The 15,437-nt window shown below is 43.2% G+C and overlaps 1 protein-coding gene across 1 annotated transcript in view; it reads left to right on the top strand.

Annotated features, from left to right (window-relative positions):
- Positions 1–15,437, top strand: part of HABP2 (hyaluronan binding protein 2) — a 37,514-nt gene that overhangs the window by 14,320 nt on the left and 7,757 nt on the right. The window contains exons 3-8 of the mRNA XM_061193256.1: positions 9,249–9,359; positions 10,803–10,910; positions 12,144–12,260; positions 13,015–13,134; positions 13,631–13,802; positions 14,996–15,093. Of these exons, the coding sequence (XP_061049239.1) occupies positions 9,249–9,359; positions 10,803–10,910; positions 12,144–12,260; positions 13,015–13,134; positions 13,631–13,802; positions 14,996–15,093 (726 nt within the window). The remainder of the gene's footprint in view (positions 1–9,248; positions 9,360–10,802; positions 10,911–12,143; positions 12,261–13,014; positions 13,135–13,630; positions 13,803–14,995; positions 15,094–15,437) is intronic.

The following is a 15,437-nucleotide window of genomic DNA, read 5'->3' as shown; positions in this document are numbered from 1 at the left end:
TTGCTGGAGACAGTACATGGTGAGGGCCTGGCTGGAGCAGATGGGCCTGGGCCACAGTCCCCAATGGGTGGCAGAGGAGGTGACCATCAAACAACACAGACTCTGCCCATCTCCCCAAAGCAGGTGACATGACAGCCCACAGGCCTGCAGAAATGCCTCTTCAAAGCCAGCTAGTCTCTGCCCAGCAACACAGGCTGAGCCCATCCATCAGCTGTCCTGACGCCTGCCAGTGAGGGTCTCTGCTGCGCTTGCCCTGTCAGCCAGATTGGAAGCGTCAAATGCAGGCTGACGGGGTTGGGGTTTGGGGGAGGCCCTCAGAGGAACCGTCTGTGCCACAGTGATGGATGGTGCCAACAGGGACGGCATTCCAGGGATTTTTATTCTGTTCCACACATCTGGCAAGCTCTTTAACCCAAGCAGCTGCAAACCCCATCCCAGGAACTCTTGAGTTTTTCCGAGAGACCCCATGTATGGACCACGATAATCCTGGTTGAGGGACCTGGAGGATGTGACAAAAGAGATTTCCCAATGGTGTTACTTCCTGGAAGCCAAAACCCATGGAGTTTCCAGAAACACAAACCTACAAGAGGCTCCAGGGCTCATAAAATAGCAAACCAGACTTGGGACTTAGGTAGACCTGGGTTCTGATACCATCTCCTTCTGCCTTAGTTTTTCCTTTTCTGTAAAATGGGAATAATAATACCTATGCTATAGAGGTTTTTTTAAAGTTAAATAAGGTTGTGTGCGACCACGTTTATTTTGTATAGTCACCAATACATAGAAAATACTCAGTACGTAATAACCTATTATTTGGAATATTTGAGTTAACTCAGGATACTCTTTACCATTCTTCCTGATAAATTCTAAAAACAGACTCTTATAATTAGACAAATCCACAAGGGTTTCTTTTTATACCTGATATGAAATGCTTCTGACAGCTTCCCCGTTCTTCCCGCAAAGCTTTCTCCTTCTCTATAGCCTAGAGAAAATCTCAAATAATCTGTATTGGAACCTGGAATACTTTTTAAAAATCTAAAAACAGAAACATAGATCAATGGAACAAGATAGAAAGCCCAAAGATAAACCCACGCACCTATGGTCAACTAATCTATGACAAAGGAGGCAAAGATATACAATGGAGAAAAGACAGTCTCTTCAATAAGTGGTGCTGGGAAAACTGGACAGCTACATGTAAAAGAATGAAATTAGAATACTCCCTAACACCATACACAAAAATAAACTCAAAATGGATTAGAGACCTAAATGTAAGACCAGACACTATAAAACTCTTAGAGGAAAACATAGGAAGAACACTCTTTGACATAAATCACAGCAAGATCTTTTTTGATCCACCTCCTAGAGTAATGGAAATAAAAACAAAAATAAACAAATGGGACCTAATGAAACTTAAAAGCTTTTGCACAGCAAAGGAAACCATAAACAAGACGAAAAGACAACCCTCAGAATGGGAGAAAATATTTGCAAACGAATCAACGGACAAAGGATTAATCTCCAAAATATATAAACAGCTCATGCAGCTCAATATTAAAGAAACAAACAACCCAATCCAAAAATGGGCAGAAGACCTAAATAGACATTTCTCCAAAGAAGACATACAGACGGCCACGAAGCACATGAAAAGATGCTCAACATCACTAATCATTAGAGAAATACAAATCAAAACTACAATGAGGTATCACCTCACACCAGTCAGAATGGGCATCATCAGAAAATCTACAAACAGTAAATGCTGGAGAGGGTGTGGAGAAAAGGGAACCCTCTTGCACTGTTGGTGGGAATGTAAATTGATACAGCCACTATGGAGAATAGTATGGAGGTTCCTTAAAAATGTAAAAATGGAATTACCATATGACCCATCAATCCCACTACTGGGCATATTCCCAGAGAAAACCATAATTCAAAAAGACACATTCACCCCAATGTTCATTGCAGCACTATTTACAATAGCCAGGTCATGGAAGCAACCTAAATGCCCATCGACAGACGAATGGATAAAGAAGAGGTGGTACATATATACAATGGAATATTACTCAGCCATAAAAAGGAATGAAATTGAGTCATTTGTTGAGACTTGGATGGATCTAGAGACTGTCATACAGAGTGAAGTAAGTCAGAAAGAGAAAAACAAATATCGTATATTAACGCGTGTATGTGGAACCTAGAAAAATGGTACAGATGAACCGGGTTGCAGGGCAGAAGTTGAGACACAGATGTAGAGAACAAACGTATGGACACCAAGGGGGGAAAACTGCGGTGGGGTGGGGATGGTGGTGTGCTGAATTGGGCGATTGGGATTGACATGTATACAGTGATGTGTATAAAATTGATGACTGATTAAAAAAAAAAAATCTACCAATGGAACCAAATTTCATGTCAGACTGCATGCATTCCCTGTCTCCCCAGGAAAGTCCTTGGACAAATTTCTATCCTCCTATTGAGCTCATCAGGTATTTTCTTCACCAAATATCTATGACCCAAATCTCAAATAGTTTTTTTCCTGAATTCCCTGTTTACTCTGCACCAGGCAGACACCATCTTCACTGGTAGAGCTATGTGCCCACTGTGTGCCAGCCAATCAGAAGGAAGGGAGGCTTGGCCATAGAGGGAAAGCTTGATCTGTCCAACACATATATTAACAGCATATAAGGCTCTGTGCTGGGCACTGTGGGGTAGAAAGAGGAATGGACATGGCCCTTTCTCTTAAGAAACTAACTGTCTAGTTGAAGGAAAGAAATCAGATAGACCAAGTTAAATACAAAACTCAAGAGACGTGCCCTCTGAGATCCAGCCGTGAAACCTAAAATTCTGCAACCACCTGGGCCACTGAGGAATTCTAGTATCTAAAATTCGTATCCCACCAGCAACTCAATATTAAGCCATGTGTGTTCATTTGTTATTAGTACATGATATGGTTGACTCTTGAACAATTCAAGGGTTGGGGGTCCTGACCTCCCCATGTAGTAAAAAATCCATTTTGACTCCCCCCAAGCTTAACTACTAAGAGTCTACTCTTGGCTGGAAGCCTTACTGATAACATAAACAGTCGATTAACACAATTTTGTATGTTATATGTATTATATACTGTATTCTTACAAGTAAGCCAGAGAAAAGAAAATGTTAGCAAGAAATCCATAAGGAAGAGAAAATACATTTACAGTGCATATACTTATGTATCTACTGAAAAAAAAATCCATAAGTGGACCTATGTGTGCAGTTCAAACTGTGTTGGTTGGCAATTTGGACTGGGTTCAGCTGGGCAGTTCCTCTAGCCTAGACAGGGTCAGCTGATCTTGACTGGGCTTCCTCATGTGTCTGTAGTCAGCTAGGAGATTAGCTGGACTTTCTTACATGTTTGAGACCTTGGCTGGGGCCTAGGGTTGCCTCACATGTTCCATTATCCTACTTAGAAGAACCCAAACTTGTTCACATGGCAGTCACAGGGGTCCATGAGAGAGAGAAAGAGAAGCTTGGAGCTGGCACACAATGCTTCCACTAGAAGCTATTGGCAAAGCAAGTCCCAAGGCCAGCCAGACCCAAGGGATGGAGAAACTGACTCCATCTTTTTCTTTTTTTTGAACTTTATTTTATTTACTTTTTTATACAGCAGGTTCTTATTAGTTATCTATTTTATACATATCAGTGTATACATGTCAATCCCAATCTCCCAATTCATCCCACCACCACCACCACTACCACCACTTTCCCCCCTTGGTGTCCATATGTTTGTTCTCTACATCTGTCTCTCTATTTCTGCCCTGCAAACTGGTTCATCTGTACCATTTTTCTACGTTCCATATATATGCGTTAATATACGATATTTGTTTTTCTCCCTCTGACTTACTTCACTCTGTATGACAGTCTCTAGATTCATCCACGTCTCTGCACATGACCCAATTTAGTTCCTTTTATGGCTGAGTAATATTCCATTGTATATATGTACCACCTCTTCTTTATCCATTCGTCTGTCGATGGGCATTTATGTTGCTTCCATGACCTGGCTATTGTAAATAGTGCTGCAATGAACACTGGGGTACATGTGTCTTTTTGAATTATGGTTTTCTCTGGGTATATGCCCAGTAGTGGGATTGCTGGGTCATATGGTAATTCTATTTTTAGTTTTTTAAAAACCTCCATACCGTTCTCCATAGTGGCTGTATCAATTTACATTCCCACCAACGGTGCAAGAGGGTTCCCTTTTCTCCACACCCTCTCCAGCATTTACTGTTTGTAGATTTTTTGATGATGACCATTCTGACTGGTGTGAGGTGATACCTCATTGTAGTTTTGATTTGCATTTCTCTAATAATTAGTGATGTTGAGCATTCTTTCATGCGTTTGTTGGCAATCTGTATATCTTCTTTGGAGAAATGTCTATTTAGGTCTTCTGCCCATTTTTGGATTGGGTTGTTTGTTTTTATAATATTGAACTGCATGAGCTGTTCATATATTTTGGAGATTAAGCCTTTGTCCGTTGATTCGTTTGCAAATATTTTCTCCCATTCTGAGGGTTGTCTTTTCGTCTTGTTTGTAGTTTCCTTTGCTTTGCAAAAGCTTTTAGGTTTCATTAGGTCCCATTTGTTTATTTTTGTTTTTATTTCCATTACTCTAGGAGGTGGATCAAAAAAGATCTTGCTGTGATTTATGTCAAAGAGTGTTCTTCCTATGTTTTCCTCTAAGAGTTTTATAGTGTCCGGTCTTACATTTAGGTCTCTAATCCATTTTGAGTTTATTTTTGTGTATGGTGTTAGGGAGTATTCTAATTTCATTCTTTTACATGTAGCTGTCCAGTTTTCCCAGCACCACTTATTGAAGAGACTGTCTTTTCTGCATTGTATATCCTTGCCTCCTTTGTCATAGATTAGTTGACCATAGGTGCGTGGGTTTATCTCTGGGCTTTCTATCCTGTTCTGTTGATCTGTATTTCTGTTTTTGTGCCAGTACCATATTGTCTTGATTACTGTAGCTTTGTAGTATAGTCTGAAGTCAGGGAGTCTGACTCCTCCAGCTCTGTTTTTTTCCCTGAAGACTGCTTTGGCTATTCGGGGTCTTTTATGTATCCACACAAATTTTAAGATTTTTTTGTTCTAGTTCTGTGAAAAATGCCATTGGTAATTTGATAGGGATTGCATTGAATCTGTAGATTGCTTTGGGTAGTATAGTCATTTTCACAATATTGATTCTTCCAATCCAAGAACATGGTATATCTCTCCATCTGTTGATATCATCTTTAATTTCTTTCATCAGTGTCTTATAGTTTTCTGCATACAGGTCTTTTGTCTCCCTAGGTAGGTTTATTCCTAGGTATTTTATTCTTTTTGTTGCAATGGTAAATGGGAGTGTTTCCTTAATTTCTCTTTCAGATTTTTCATCATTAGTGTATAGGAATGCAAGAGATTTCTGTGCATTAATTTTTTTGTGTGTGTGTGCATTAATTTTGTATCCTGCAACTTTACCAAATTCATTGATTAGCTCTAGTAGTTTTCTGGTTGCATCTTTAGGATTCTCTATGTATAGTATCATGTCATCTGCAAACAGTGACAGTTTTACTTCTTCTTTTCCAATTTGTATTCCTTTTATTTCTTTTTCTTCTCTGATTGCCGTGGCTAGAACTTCCAAAACTATGTTGAATAGTAGTGGCAAGAGTGGACATCCTTGTCTTGTTCCTGATCTTAAAGGAAATGCTTTCAGTTTTTCACCATTGAGAATGATGTTGGCTGTGGGTTTGTCATATATGGACTTTATTATGTTGATGTAGGTTCCCTCTATGCCCATTTTCTGGAGAGTTTTTATCATAAATGGGTGTTGAATTTTGTCAAAACTTTTTCTGCATCTATTGAGATGATCACATGGTTTTTATTCTTCAATTTGTTAATATGGTGTATCACATTGATTGATTTGCATATATTGAAGAATCCTTGCATCCCTGGGATAAATCCCACTTGATCATGGTGTATGATCCTTTTAATGTGTTGTTGGATTCTGTTTGCTAGTATTTTGTTGGTGATTTTTGCATCTATATTCATCAGTGATATTGGTCTGTAATTTTCTTTTGTTGTAATATCTTTATCTGGTTTTGGTATCAGGGTGATGGTGACATCATAGAATGAGTTTGGGAGTGTTCCTTCCTCTGCAATTTTTGGGAAGAGTTTGAGAAGGATGGGTGTTAGCGCTTCTCTAAATGTTTGATAGAATTCACCTGTGAAGCCATCTGGTCCTGGACTTTTGTTTGTTGGAAGATTTTTAATCACAGTTTCAATTTCATTACTTGTGATTGGTTGGTCTGTTTGTATTTTCTATTTCTTCCTGGTTCAGTCTTGGAAGGTTATACTTTTCTAAGAATTTGTCCATTTCTTCCAGGTTGTCCATTTTATTGGCATAGAGTTGCTTGTAGTAGTCTCTTAGGATGCTTTGTATTTCTGCGGTGTCTGTTGTAACTTCTCCTTTTTCATTTCTAATTTTATTGATTTGTGACTCCATCTTTTGGTGGGAGGAGCTGCAAAGGCACATTGCAAAAAGCATGGCCACAGGGAGAGGTGAAGAATCAGTCCCTTTTATTTCATCAGATTGGCTCATACCACACCAGAGTGCCAATGTGGAACTTGAGGCTATCAGCTAGACTTGGCCACATCCAGCTCCCCTGCCTCTTCACTACCCTTTCATCTCCTTCCTTAGCTGGCTTTCTTCCCCCATCCACCCCGGACTCGAGGCTCCTTTGACTGGAGGCCGCATCCCACTCTTTTTTGTATAATTCTCCATTGTTCCCAAAGCCTTCCTGCACCTGGCATAATACTTGTCCCACTGTAGGTGCACAATACATGTTTCTTACATGGGCAATGGGATGAAGTACCAATAGAATAGAAAAGACAAAATAAGCTTTAAGTTTGGAGGTAGAGAAACCCTCCCAGGTGATTCTTCTAAAAAGCATTTTCAAAACATGTTGCAACCCACCCCAAATGTCAAGGATCTTGGTGCCTTCCCTCGCACAGTCTTCCAACTGGATGGTTTCTGACAATCTGGGGCCACTGAGCCTCTGCTGCTTCTATCCCACCTCAGCCAAGGGCCCTGGACCCTGGAGAATAGCAGGGACTTAATGCCTCACTTAGCAGGAATGTAACTCAAAGTCTATGTGCTTTATTCCCTCCTTAGCTTCACTGAGAGGCGAACAGACCTTATAAATAGGGCTGGATTCAAATCAAAACCCTCCAACAGACATTTCACCCATCCTCCGTCATCTGGAAAAATCATACCATTCCATCTTTATGAAAAACCTTCCCTCATTTCCGAATATCTGCAAAAGAAATGATTCTTAATGGTCTAACCAAGATTATCCAGTCTGAACCTCGACTTGTGGGAGTGATGGGAGAAATTACAGGAGCAATTCGAAGGCGCTTATCTATAAACACCTGTTGGAAAAACAAAAATCAATTCTCCAAAGAAAAAAGAAAGAAAGAAATGGGGCAATCATCTCATTACCAAACTCATTGTCTCTTCCAAATGTCAGTTTGAAATCTTTCATGTCAAACTCAGAAAAACATTTTTTTCCCCTTACTTTCTCACCCTTTCTCTGCTTTATCATGCTAGATGGAAAGAAACTTTATTTGCTCCAGGAAGACAATGGCCTTATCTTCAACCTAGATCCTCATGCCTGGAAAGGTGGCCTCCTCTGAGAGCATTTTCATAGTGGGGAAAAGCAGCTCGGGAGAAATAATGAGGAAGCAAAGGGAGTCTTGACTTGACACTGTGATAAATGAGGTGAAACTTTGGCAAGGAACCAGAGTTGGCGTATTCAAAAAGGAAATAAAAAGATAGTTCCATTTTAATGGGAAATATAAAACAGCCATTGTGCAAAAGTCGATTTTTCAAAAGCCAAAGAGATAAAGACTATAAGGGAATGACTGAGAGACGAATAAGATAATGTGGTTGATAATCGGGCTTAGGTAAAGTGCCATCCTCCAGGCCATCGCTGGCTCCGTGGGAGTGCCTTTTCAAGTCGGCTATCTGCATTTGCTCCTGCCTCATTATCATATGCATCTCTGGACAGCTTCCTTACAGCTTCGACTTGCTGACTTGCCATAATCCTGCCAGCTGGAGAGAGCAAAGTCAACCCAACTTTCTTCAAATCCCAAACTCCTCTCCATCAGCCACAGAGCTATCAGCATCTTCCAAGGCCCCAGAAAACAAAGAGCTTGAGGCTTACACACACCTGTTCTTCCTAGTGGCCTGGTCTAGTGTAAGGTTTACAACCATGGGCAATGCCATATACTGCCCTTTCTTTCAGTAGGCAAGATCCATGAACCTTCTCAAGGCTGTCCTTGGGCAATTCCTAATTAGCAGGCTGGATACGCAATGGGAATGATAGGACCCCTTTCCCAAGGGTAAGTGTGAATTATCTGAGGCAGTATGAGAGGCCTGCTGAAGCAGTTGAGGGAGTGCAATTTAAGGGATATATGGAGATAAACTGCCTTAGTTCATATGCTGTCATTTATTAGCTATGTGACCTTGGACAAGTTACTTAACCTCTTTTAGCCTCAGGTTTCTAAGCTTAAAGTAGAGATAATAATACATCTAGATTTTTATGAGAATGAAATGGGGTGGTTCATGTAAAATGCTTAGTCCAGAGCCTGGTACACAGTAAAGACTCAGTAAATATTAACAGTTACGATGATTCTATATAAATAACTCGGGAGTAGTTTGATGCTGAAGCTGAAAGAAAAGTGACAAGTTTCTTTGACTTTATTCAGCTAAGGTGACTGATAAAGTCCCACTGAGAAATTTCATTCACAGAACCACCCAACAAGGCACTCAAGTGCCACTGGATCTGACCCTGGGCAGATCTCATACAGGACCTTGGAGACTTCCTGCGCCCCAGTCATCTTCCTGCTATTTACAGGTGAGAAAACTGAGGCACGGAGAATACAATTGGCTTGTCCAAGGTCACGGTTAGTGAAAAGCCAGAACTTGTTGTCTTCTCCCCATTTCCAATCACGTGCTCTTGACCTTGCCAAATGCCAGGGCTGGCTCACTGGGTCACAACAGCCCCCTCAAATGAAAACTCACGATGCCTGACCCCTTTTATCTGCCCCGTCAGTGTCAGGAGCTGGAAAGACACATGAACCCTCCTTCAGGACCTAGAAATCTTTGGGAAAGGGGGTTTTCAGTGAAATAAAATGGTGACTTCTTTAGGTCTGATGATTAGGGTTTCTTCTGTCTTGTTCCCACATCTGTAGATTGGACTCTCGACCACTATGAGTACAGCCAAGAGTATTATGACCAGGAAGAGAACGCCAGCAGTGCTCTTGCCCATGCCGAGAACCCTGACTGGTACTACGCAGAGGACGGTCGGTACCAAAGCTGTTTGGGGGGCCCTCCTGGGGGGAGAGCAGCACACCTGGAGGGGAGTTTATGTGTGACCACATGCAAGGGCTCTCTCTTCTCTTCCTCGCTGACCAGCATCATAAAATAGGTATTAAAAAATTATTTAGACTGGCTTTTTTTCAGTTAGAATTACATACTATGAATACTGGGGAGGTTCTTAGAGACCATCTCTCCCACTTTCAAATGACAGGTGAAGGAAGTGAGGCCAAGAGAGGAGCTGACTTAGCCAAGGTCATGCAGCAAGTTAGTGCATCGTCATCCAGCTCTCCCGACACTGTGGGTTAGAGTCATGTTCAAAATCATCCCCGAGATTTCATGACAGGTAGTCCTAATTATGCAGAAGAGTCTGTCTTAGCATGAGGCATCAAACTGCAGCATTCACAAATTTGGCATTGTGCTGTGCTGCGTTTTTTTTTTTTTTTTTTCTCTTTTCACTCTTCAGAAGATTTGCACAATTGTTATGGGGGGGGGGTGTGTGTGTGTGTGCGTGCGCTCACACAGGTGTGCTTCGGCCACCTTTGTTTTTGTTTTTGTGGCTTCTTGAGACAGAAAGGAAAATGAAGCTGGGCCTAAGCAAAGCCATGTGACTAAATCAGTAGAAGTAATGGAAAGCACTTAGCAGCTGGAATAAAAGCTGTGTAACTGCGAAGTGGCCTGGAAGGCAGGGCCAAGATACGGGGCATCAGGGGAACATCAGAAGGGACCATCAAAACAAGAGCCAGGCCCAGGGATCCTAGTTCCTGAACCAAAGAACAATGTGTGTGAACAGAAGGATAAAGAATTCCCCAAGGGAAGATCCATTCAGACAACCATGAAAAGCCAAAGGCACAGATGAAATATGACAAAATCTAACTGAACAAGTAGTTGAAGAAAGATGAAGGCCACTGGGTCATTTCCTCCTCGCCGTCAATTCTTCTGTCCCCCTCTTGCCTTTGGTCTTCTTTCCTGATGTTCAGAAAGCTTGTGTTTCATTAGGGGTGGGTTTTCGTTCCCCACTCCTGACCTCCACCCCTGGGCACTGGGAGTAGGGGAGGTCTTCAGGCTTGTGAAATGCCTTCGGCATCAGAGACAGACCCCGTGGCACTCCCAGCGAGACTGGGAGGAGAGAGACACTGATGACGGGAAAGGGGAGTTACTCAACGAGAAAGGCCCCATCCAAAGCCAGGCTGAGGGAGACAGTCACGATTCCTTCTTGCCTCTCCTCTTACTAACCTGAATCCCTCCCTCTGGTCTTGTGATGGCAGTTTTCCTGGCTCTTTAAGGTCAATGCGTGTTTCCCCCTTTCCCCAGTCACTGGCTATGCAGTTCCTCTCTCATTTGGGGCAGGAGATGGAAATTCAATGAGCAGACAGGGGGCTTCTTGCCTGCTGTTCATTGCAACATTGACTTCCGCCCACGTGTTTTAGATCCGTGCCTGTCCAACCCCTGTGCACATGGTGGGGACTGCCTCATCAGCGGGGCCACATTCACCTGCAGCTGTCCAGCCCCTTTCTCTGGAAACAGGTGTCAGAATGGTGAGTGGACCTTCACTGGATCCAGTCTTCCCTCCATGTTGAACAAGAGGCAGTTTCTCCTCCAATTCTAGGGGGTAAAGAAGGGTTCAGTAATCCCGTGAAAAGGCTGACAATCACACATATTATATTGTGCACAATAGATTCCTCAGCATGGTCACAGGCAGCATCTCGCTGCGTCCTCACCCTTACGTGTTAGCTAGGACTAGTATGTCCATTCCACAGATGAGAACATTGAGGGTAAGAGGAGATAATAGCTGGGTTCTGACCAAGATGTGTTCTAAACTCAGGACTTGTTGTTGTTGTTGTTTAGAGTGTTTAGACCAACTTCAACAGAGAAATGTTGTTCTCAAATACAAGAGCAGGAAGGCTCTCAGGGCACATAAGGCTCAACCTTGTTAGAGAAAGGGAGCCCAGAGTGTACAGGGGACTTGCTTGTGGTCACACAGCTAATTAAGAGAAGAGCAGAAATTAGAGACCTGGTGCCTGACTCCCAACCCCATGCTCTCTCTTCCTGCCATCCTCACTCGTGGAGACTCTGATAAAAGGTGTGTCCACTTTTAGTGACCTCTTGTGGGCATAACATGAGGCTATGTGATAAGGTATTGGGAATAGAATTCTTACGGGCTAATTGCACCCCTAGAGAGAACCTGGATTCTGTCGCATCTAGCAACCATCTAAGTGGGGTGGGGGAGGAAGTGAGGGTTTTATGGTTGACTTCTTTTCTCTGTGCCCTCTTCAGTTATTCCTACCATTTTCAATCCTACAAAGTCTTTCAATAAATTTTTCAGGATGGTTTGGGATATCAGGCACAAACATAGTTACTGGGTTTATCCCTCAACTTCTTGGAAGAATGACAAAATTGTAAATGGAATATAAAATCAGCTATACAATGGAGAAACTCAAATTGCAGTTCTATTTTTTTGAAGGTGTAAAAATTATCAAGGTGTTTATAAAAATAGCATAATAAAGACTATGAGCCCTAGGAACTCATAAGGAACTGGGAAGCAATCATCCATGACCCAAGGCTAAGAGAGAAGCCTTGTCTAGGAGGGTAGCATGATGTTTCAGAACCATGGACAGGGGGCACATGCTCTATCAGTCACCAACACCACCTCTCCCCACGCCCCCGCACTCCCCTCCCAAACATCGTACTGTACAGGTACCTCTCAAAGTAAAACGTGCCCCAAATAATGTCCTGTACTTTGTCCCTACTTCTCTATTGATCTCCTACAGTGCAAAACAAATGCAAGAACAACCCATGTGGCCGAGGAGACTGTCTCATTACTCAGAGTTCTCCTTACTACCGCTGTGCCTGTAAACACCCTTACAGGAGTGCAGACTGCTCCACAGGTAAGTGCTGGAGGCCTCTTCTATGCTAAGCTCTCTCTACCGTGGCTTGTGCCTGGGATGTCAATATCCTCCTGTGTGGAAGTCCAGATACATCCAATGTTTTGGTGGCATCCAAGATGGCCCTTTTAACTAGGACTTTTTAAGATTCATTATCCCTGGAAAGTCCAGTGAGAATTGACTTGTCTGTGTCTCTTCCTAACAAAAAAAAAATCATCTTGAAACTCACTTCATCTAGGAAGTAAGCCCTGGTCTTTTCCTAGAATGGGTCATGTATATTTATTCACTGCTATGAGTCAGGCATTGTCCCAAGAGATTTACATTCTCTCTCACATTGTCCCCAAAACACTACAAGAAACAGTTTTACAGATGAAGAAATTGAAGTTCAGAGAGGTTAGCTAACTTGCTTATGGTCACACAGCTGTCAAGAGGCAGAGCTAAGTTTCGACCTAGCTCAGACTGGCCCCCAAATTCCTGCTCAGTCTATGCATCTTGTTTTTCCTTACCGAGCGACCCGTCTACTTATATACTGTTTTTTGCTGGCCTCCATCATATTGCTTCATTCATGCTTTCTTATGTTCTTAAGGTTTGTGTGTATGTTTTCTTGCATGTCAGTGGGTCTCTCTTTCCCCTTTGGTGACCCATTTTTGTGAAAGGATGGACACCAGAAAAGTGCCACCAATATCTCCTCACCAGCTCAGATGTAGCTGCAACTCCTTCTAAAGAGCCTTCCTGGACCCACTTCCTGTGTTCACAGTGGTTCCTGCATGTAGGCCAAATCCCTGCCAAAATGGTGGCACCTGCTCCCGGCATAGGCGGAGATCCAAGTTCACCTGTACCTGTCCTGACCAGTTCAAGGGGAGACTCTGTGAAATAGGTATGGGTCTATACCACCACTTCATCAGAAACTCAGGGACACAGGTGAGGCCTCTGGAATCCTTTATCTGTTTGCATTTTGTTGCCAGAACAGGGTTCAAGTCAATTCCCAAGCTCTGCTATTGCCTCAGCCTTCCAACCTAAGGGCGTAGGGTATGTCTGGCTCCATGTAGAGGAAGTAATAAACTGGGATATAGTGCAGGCAAGTCAAACACTCCTGGGTATCCTTGGGCCTCAACTTACCTACCACTGGTTCTTATTTGAGCCAAAATTAAAGAACTCAGCTCTCACCCCCACCCCCATGATATTCCATGTTTTTAAGCTGGGTTGAATGTGGAGCATTCAAACCACCTTATTTCTGGGAACTCGTAGTGAAACCTCAGGGTGATCGATACTCAGGCCCAATCCTCTCACCACCTGACATACCCGCCAAGTCCTTTCCAGGCATGGCACACCAGCTGGTCTCAGTTCTCACATTCCCAACTGCTCTCTCCAAGGTTCTGATGACTGCTATGTTGGTGATGGCTACTCTTACCGAGGGAAAGTGAGTAAGACAGTCAACCAGCACTCATGCCTTTACTGGAACTCCCACCTCCTCTTGAAGGAGAATTACAACACGTTTATGGAGGATGCTGAGGCCCATGGGATTGGGGAGCACAACTTCTGCAGGTAAAACTTACCCTCCTCCCTATGCTCCATCTTGGCCCCTTGTCAGTGTAAGGATTTGTTTGTCCCTTCCCCCTGCTCCTAGTTTTCCTGGGCCAGCTTCGAAATCTTGGAACGGAACACTGAAACTCATCAGCTTTCTTTCTAGGAAGATTTTCCAACTCAGGATAGGTTAGGTTATGTTGCTGTAATGAACAACCCCCAAATCCCAGTGGCTTGAATACATCCATGTTTATTTCTCATCAATGCTACGTGTGTCATGTAGGTTGCATGTGGAGGTAGGGGGTAATCTTAGCTTCACTTAGTTACTCAAATACACAGGAAGGGCTGGAACATGGAGCATGAGATTTATACTACCTCAGCCTAGAAGCGACACATCATCTTAGAACACATATTTCATTGGCCAGAAATGGTCATATAGTCCCACATAACGTCAAGGGATAAATGGAACTTCGAAGGAGGAAATGGAATGTTTGGTTAGCATTACGGTCTCTGACACGAGGATGTGCAGGTTTTCCCAAATAAGAATAATGCCATTTCTATCCCTGGTGATGACTAGTTACCTTCTTCCCCGTCTTCCTGACCATTCTGTTGGCTTCCTCCCACTGTTCATTGTCTAACCAAGGCCAAGGACATGCATGGTCTGCATATAGAAACAGAGATTTTTTTGTATGGCTTTCAACTGGTTCCATTAAGCAAGAGGATTTCCCTAGCACAAAACGCAAGTTTCCTTCTACTTCCACTTACCTTGAGCTGTTCCCTCCGTGGGACTGTCTTCAGGGTGACCCCCAGCAGCCTCTCTCAGAGAATTCCCATGCACAGAATTTGAAGGTTCGGGCAGAGGAGCCCTACTCTCACCATGTTTCTGTAGTTATTTCACTTTCCTGACAAAGAAGGATCTTCGACAGGGATCTCATTTATTTTCCTACAAACAATGTAATACGTCCCGTGGATCTGGCACAAAGCTCGTGAACTACTTCCTGGTTATTGAGATTCTCTTCTGGAAGTTAAGATTTGGCCCCAAAACTACAACCACCCTTATATGTCAACGTTTGCTAACCTGTTGGAGGAATGGAATGGAATGTGGTCCCAGGGGGATGCAAGAGCTTGGTACTCTCTTACTCAAAGGACTTTTAATGAGGTCCAGTGGGTTCACCAAGCCTTGACTCCGGCTTAGTTTGTTTTTTTTATTTTAGAAACCCAGATGGAGACAAAAAGCCCTGGTGTTTCTTTAAAGTAAACAATGCAAAGGTGAAATGGGAGTACTGTGATGTCCCCGCCTGCTCAGAACTAGGTAAGACTGTGGCTGTCTGGAGGCCTGGGTAGTGGGGAGGTTGCAGAGCCATAGACAGATGTTCCTGGAACTCCCTCTCTGTCCTACCCCTGTCCTTCCACAACACCTGCTTTACCATTTGCCATCCCAGTGGCAGCCCAACTGCCCAATCCTCTGCTCCCCTCTCGGGAGGTCGAGCAGACTTGGATACCTTTGTAAACTCAGGCTTCCTGACTCCCAGTCTGTGCACTCAGCAAATATTGATCGATTGCTTGCTGGATGCCAGGCGCTATGCCAGGCCTTCAGTGTACAGTGGTGATCAAACAGTGGCTGGGTCTCCACAGTCTCTCAGGATACAGCATGGA

This window comes from Eubalaena glacialis, chromosome 1 (genome assembly GCF_028564815.1).
Source record: "Eubalaena glacialis isolate mEubGla1 chromosome 1, mEubGla1.1.hap2.+ XY, whole genome shotgun sequence".
NCBI classification, from domain to species: Eukaryota; Metazoa; Chordata; class Mammalia; order Artiodactyla; family Balaenidae; genus Eubalaena; species Eubalaena glacialis.
This window is presented reverse-complemented; position numbering and strand designations above follow the sequence as displayed.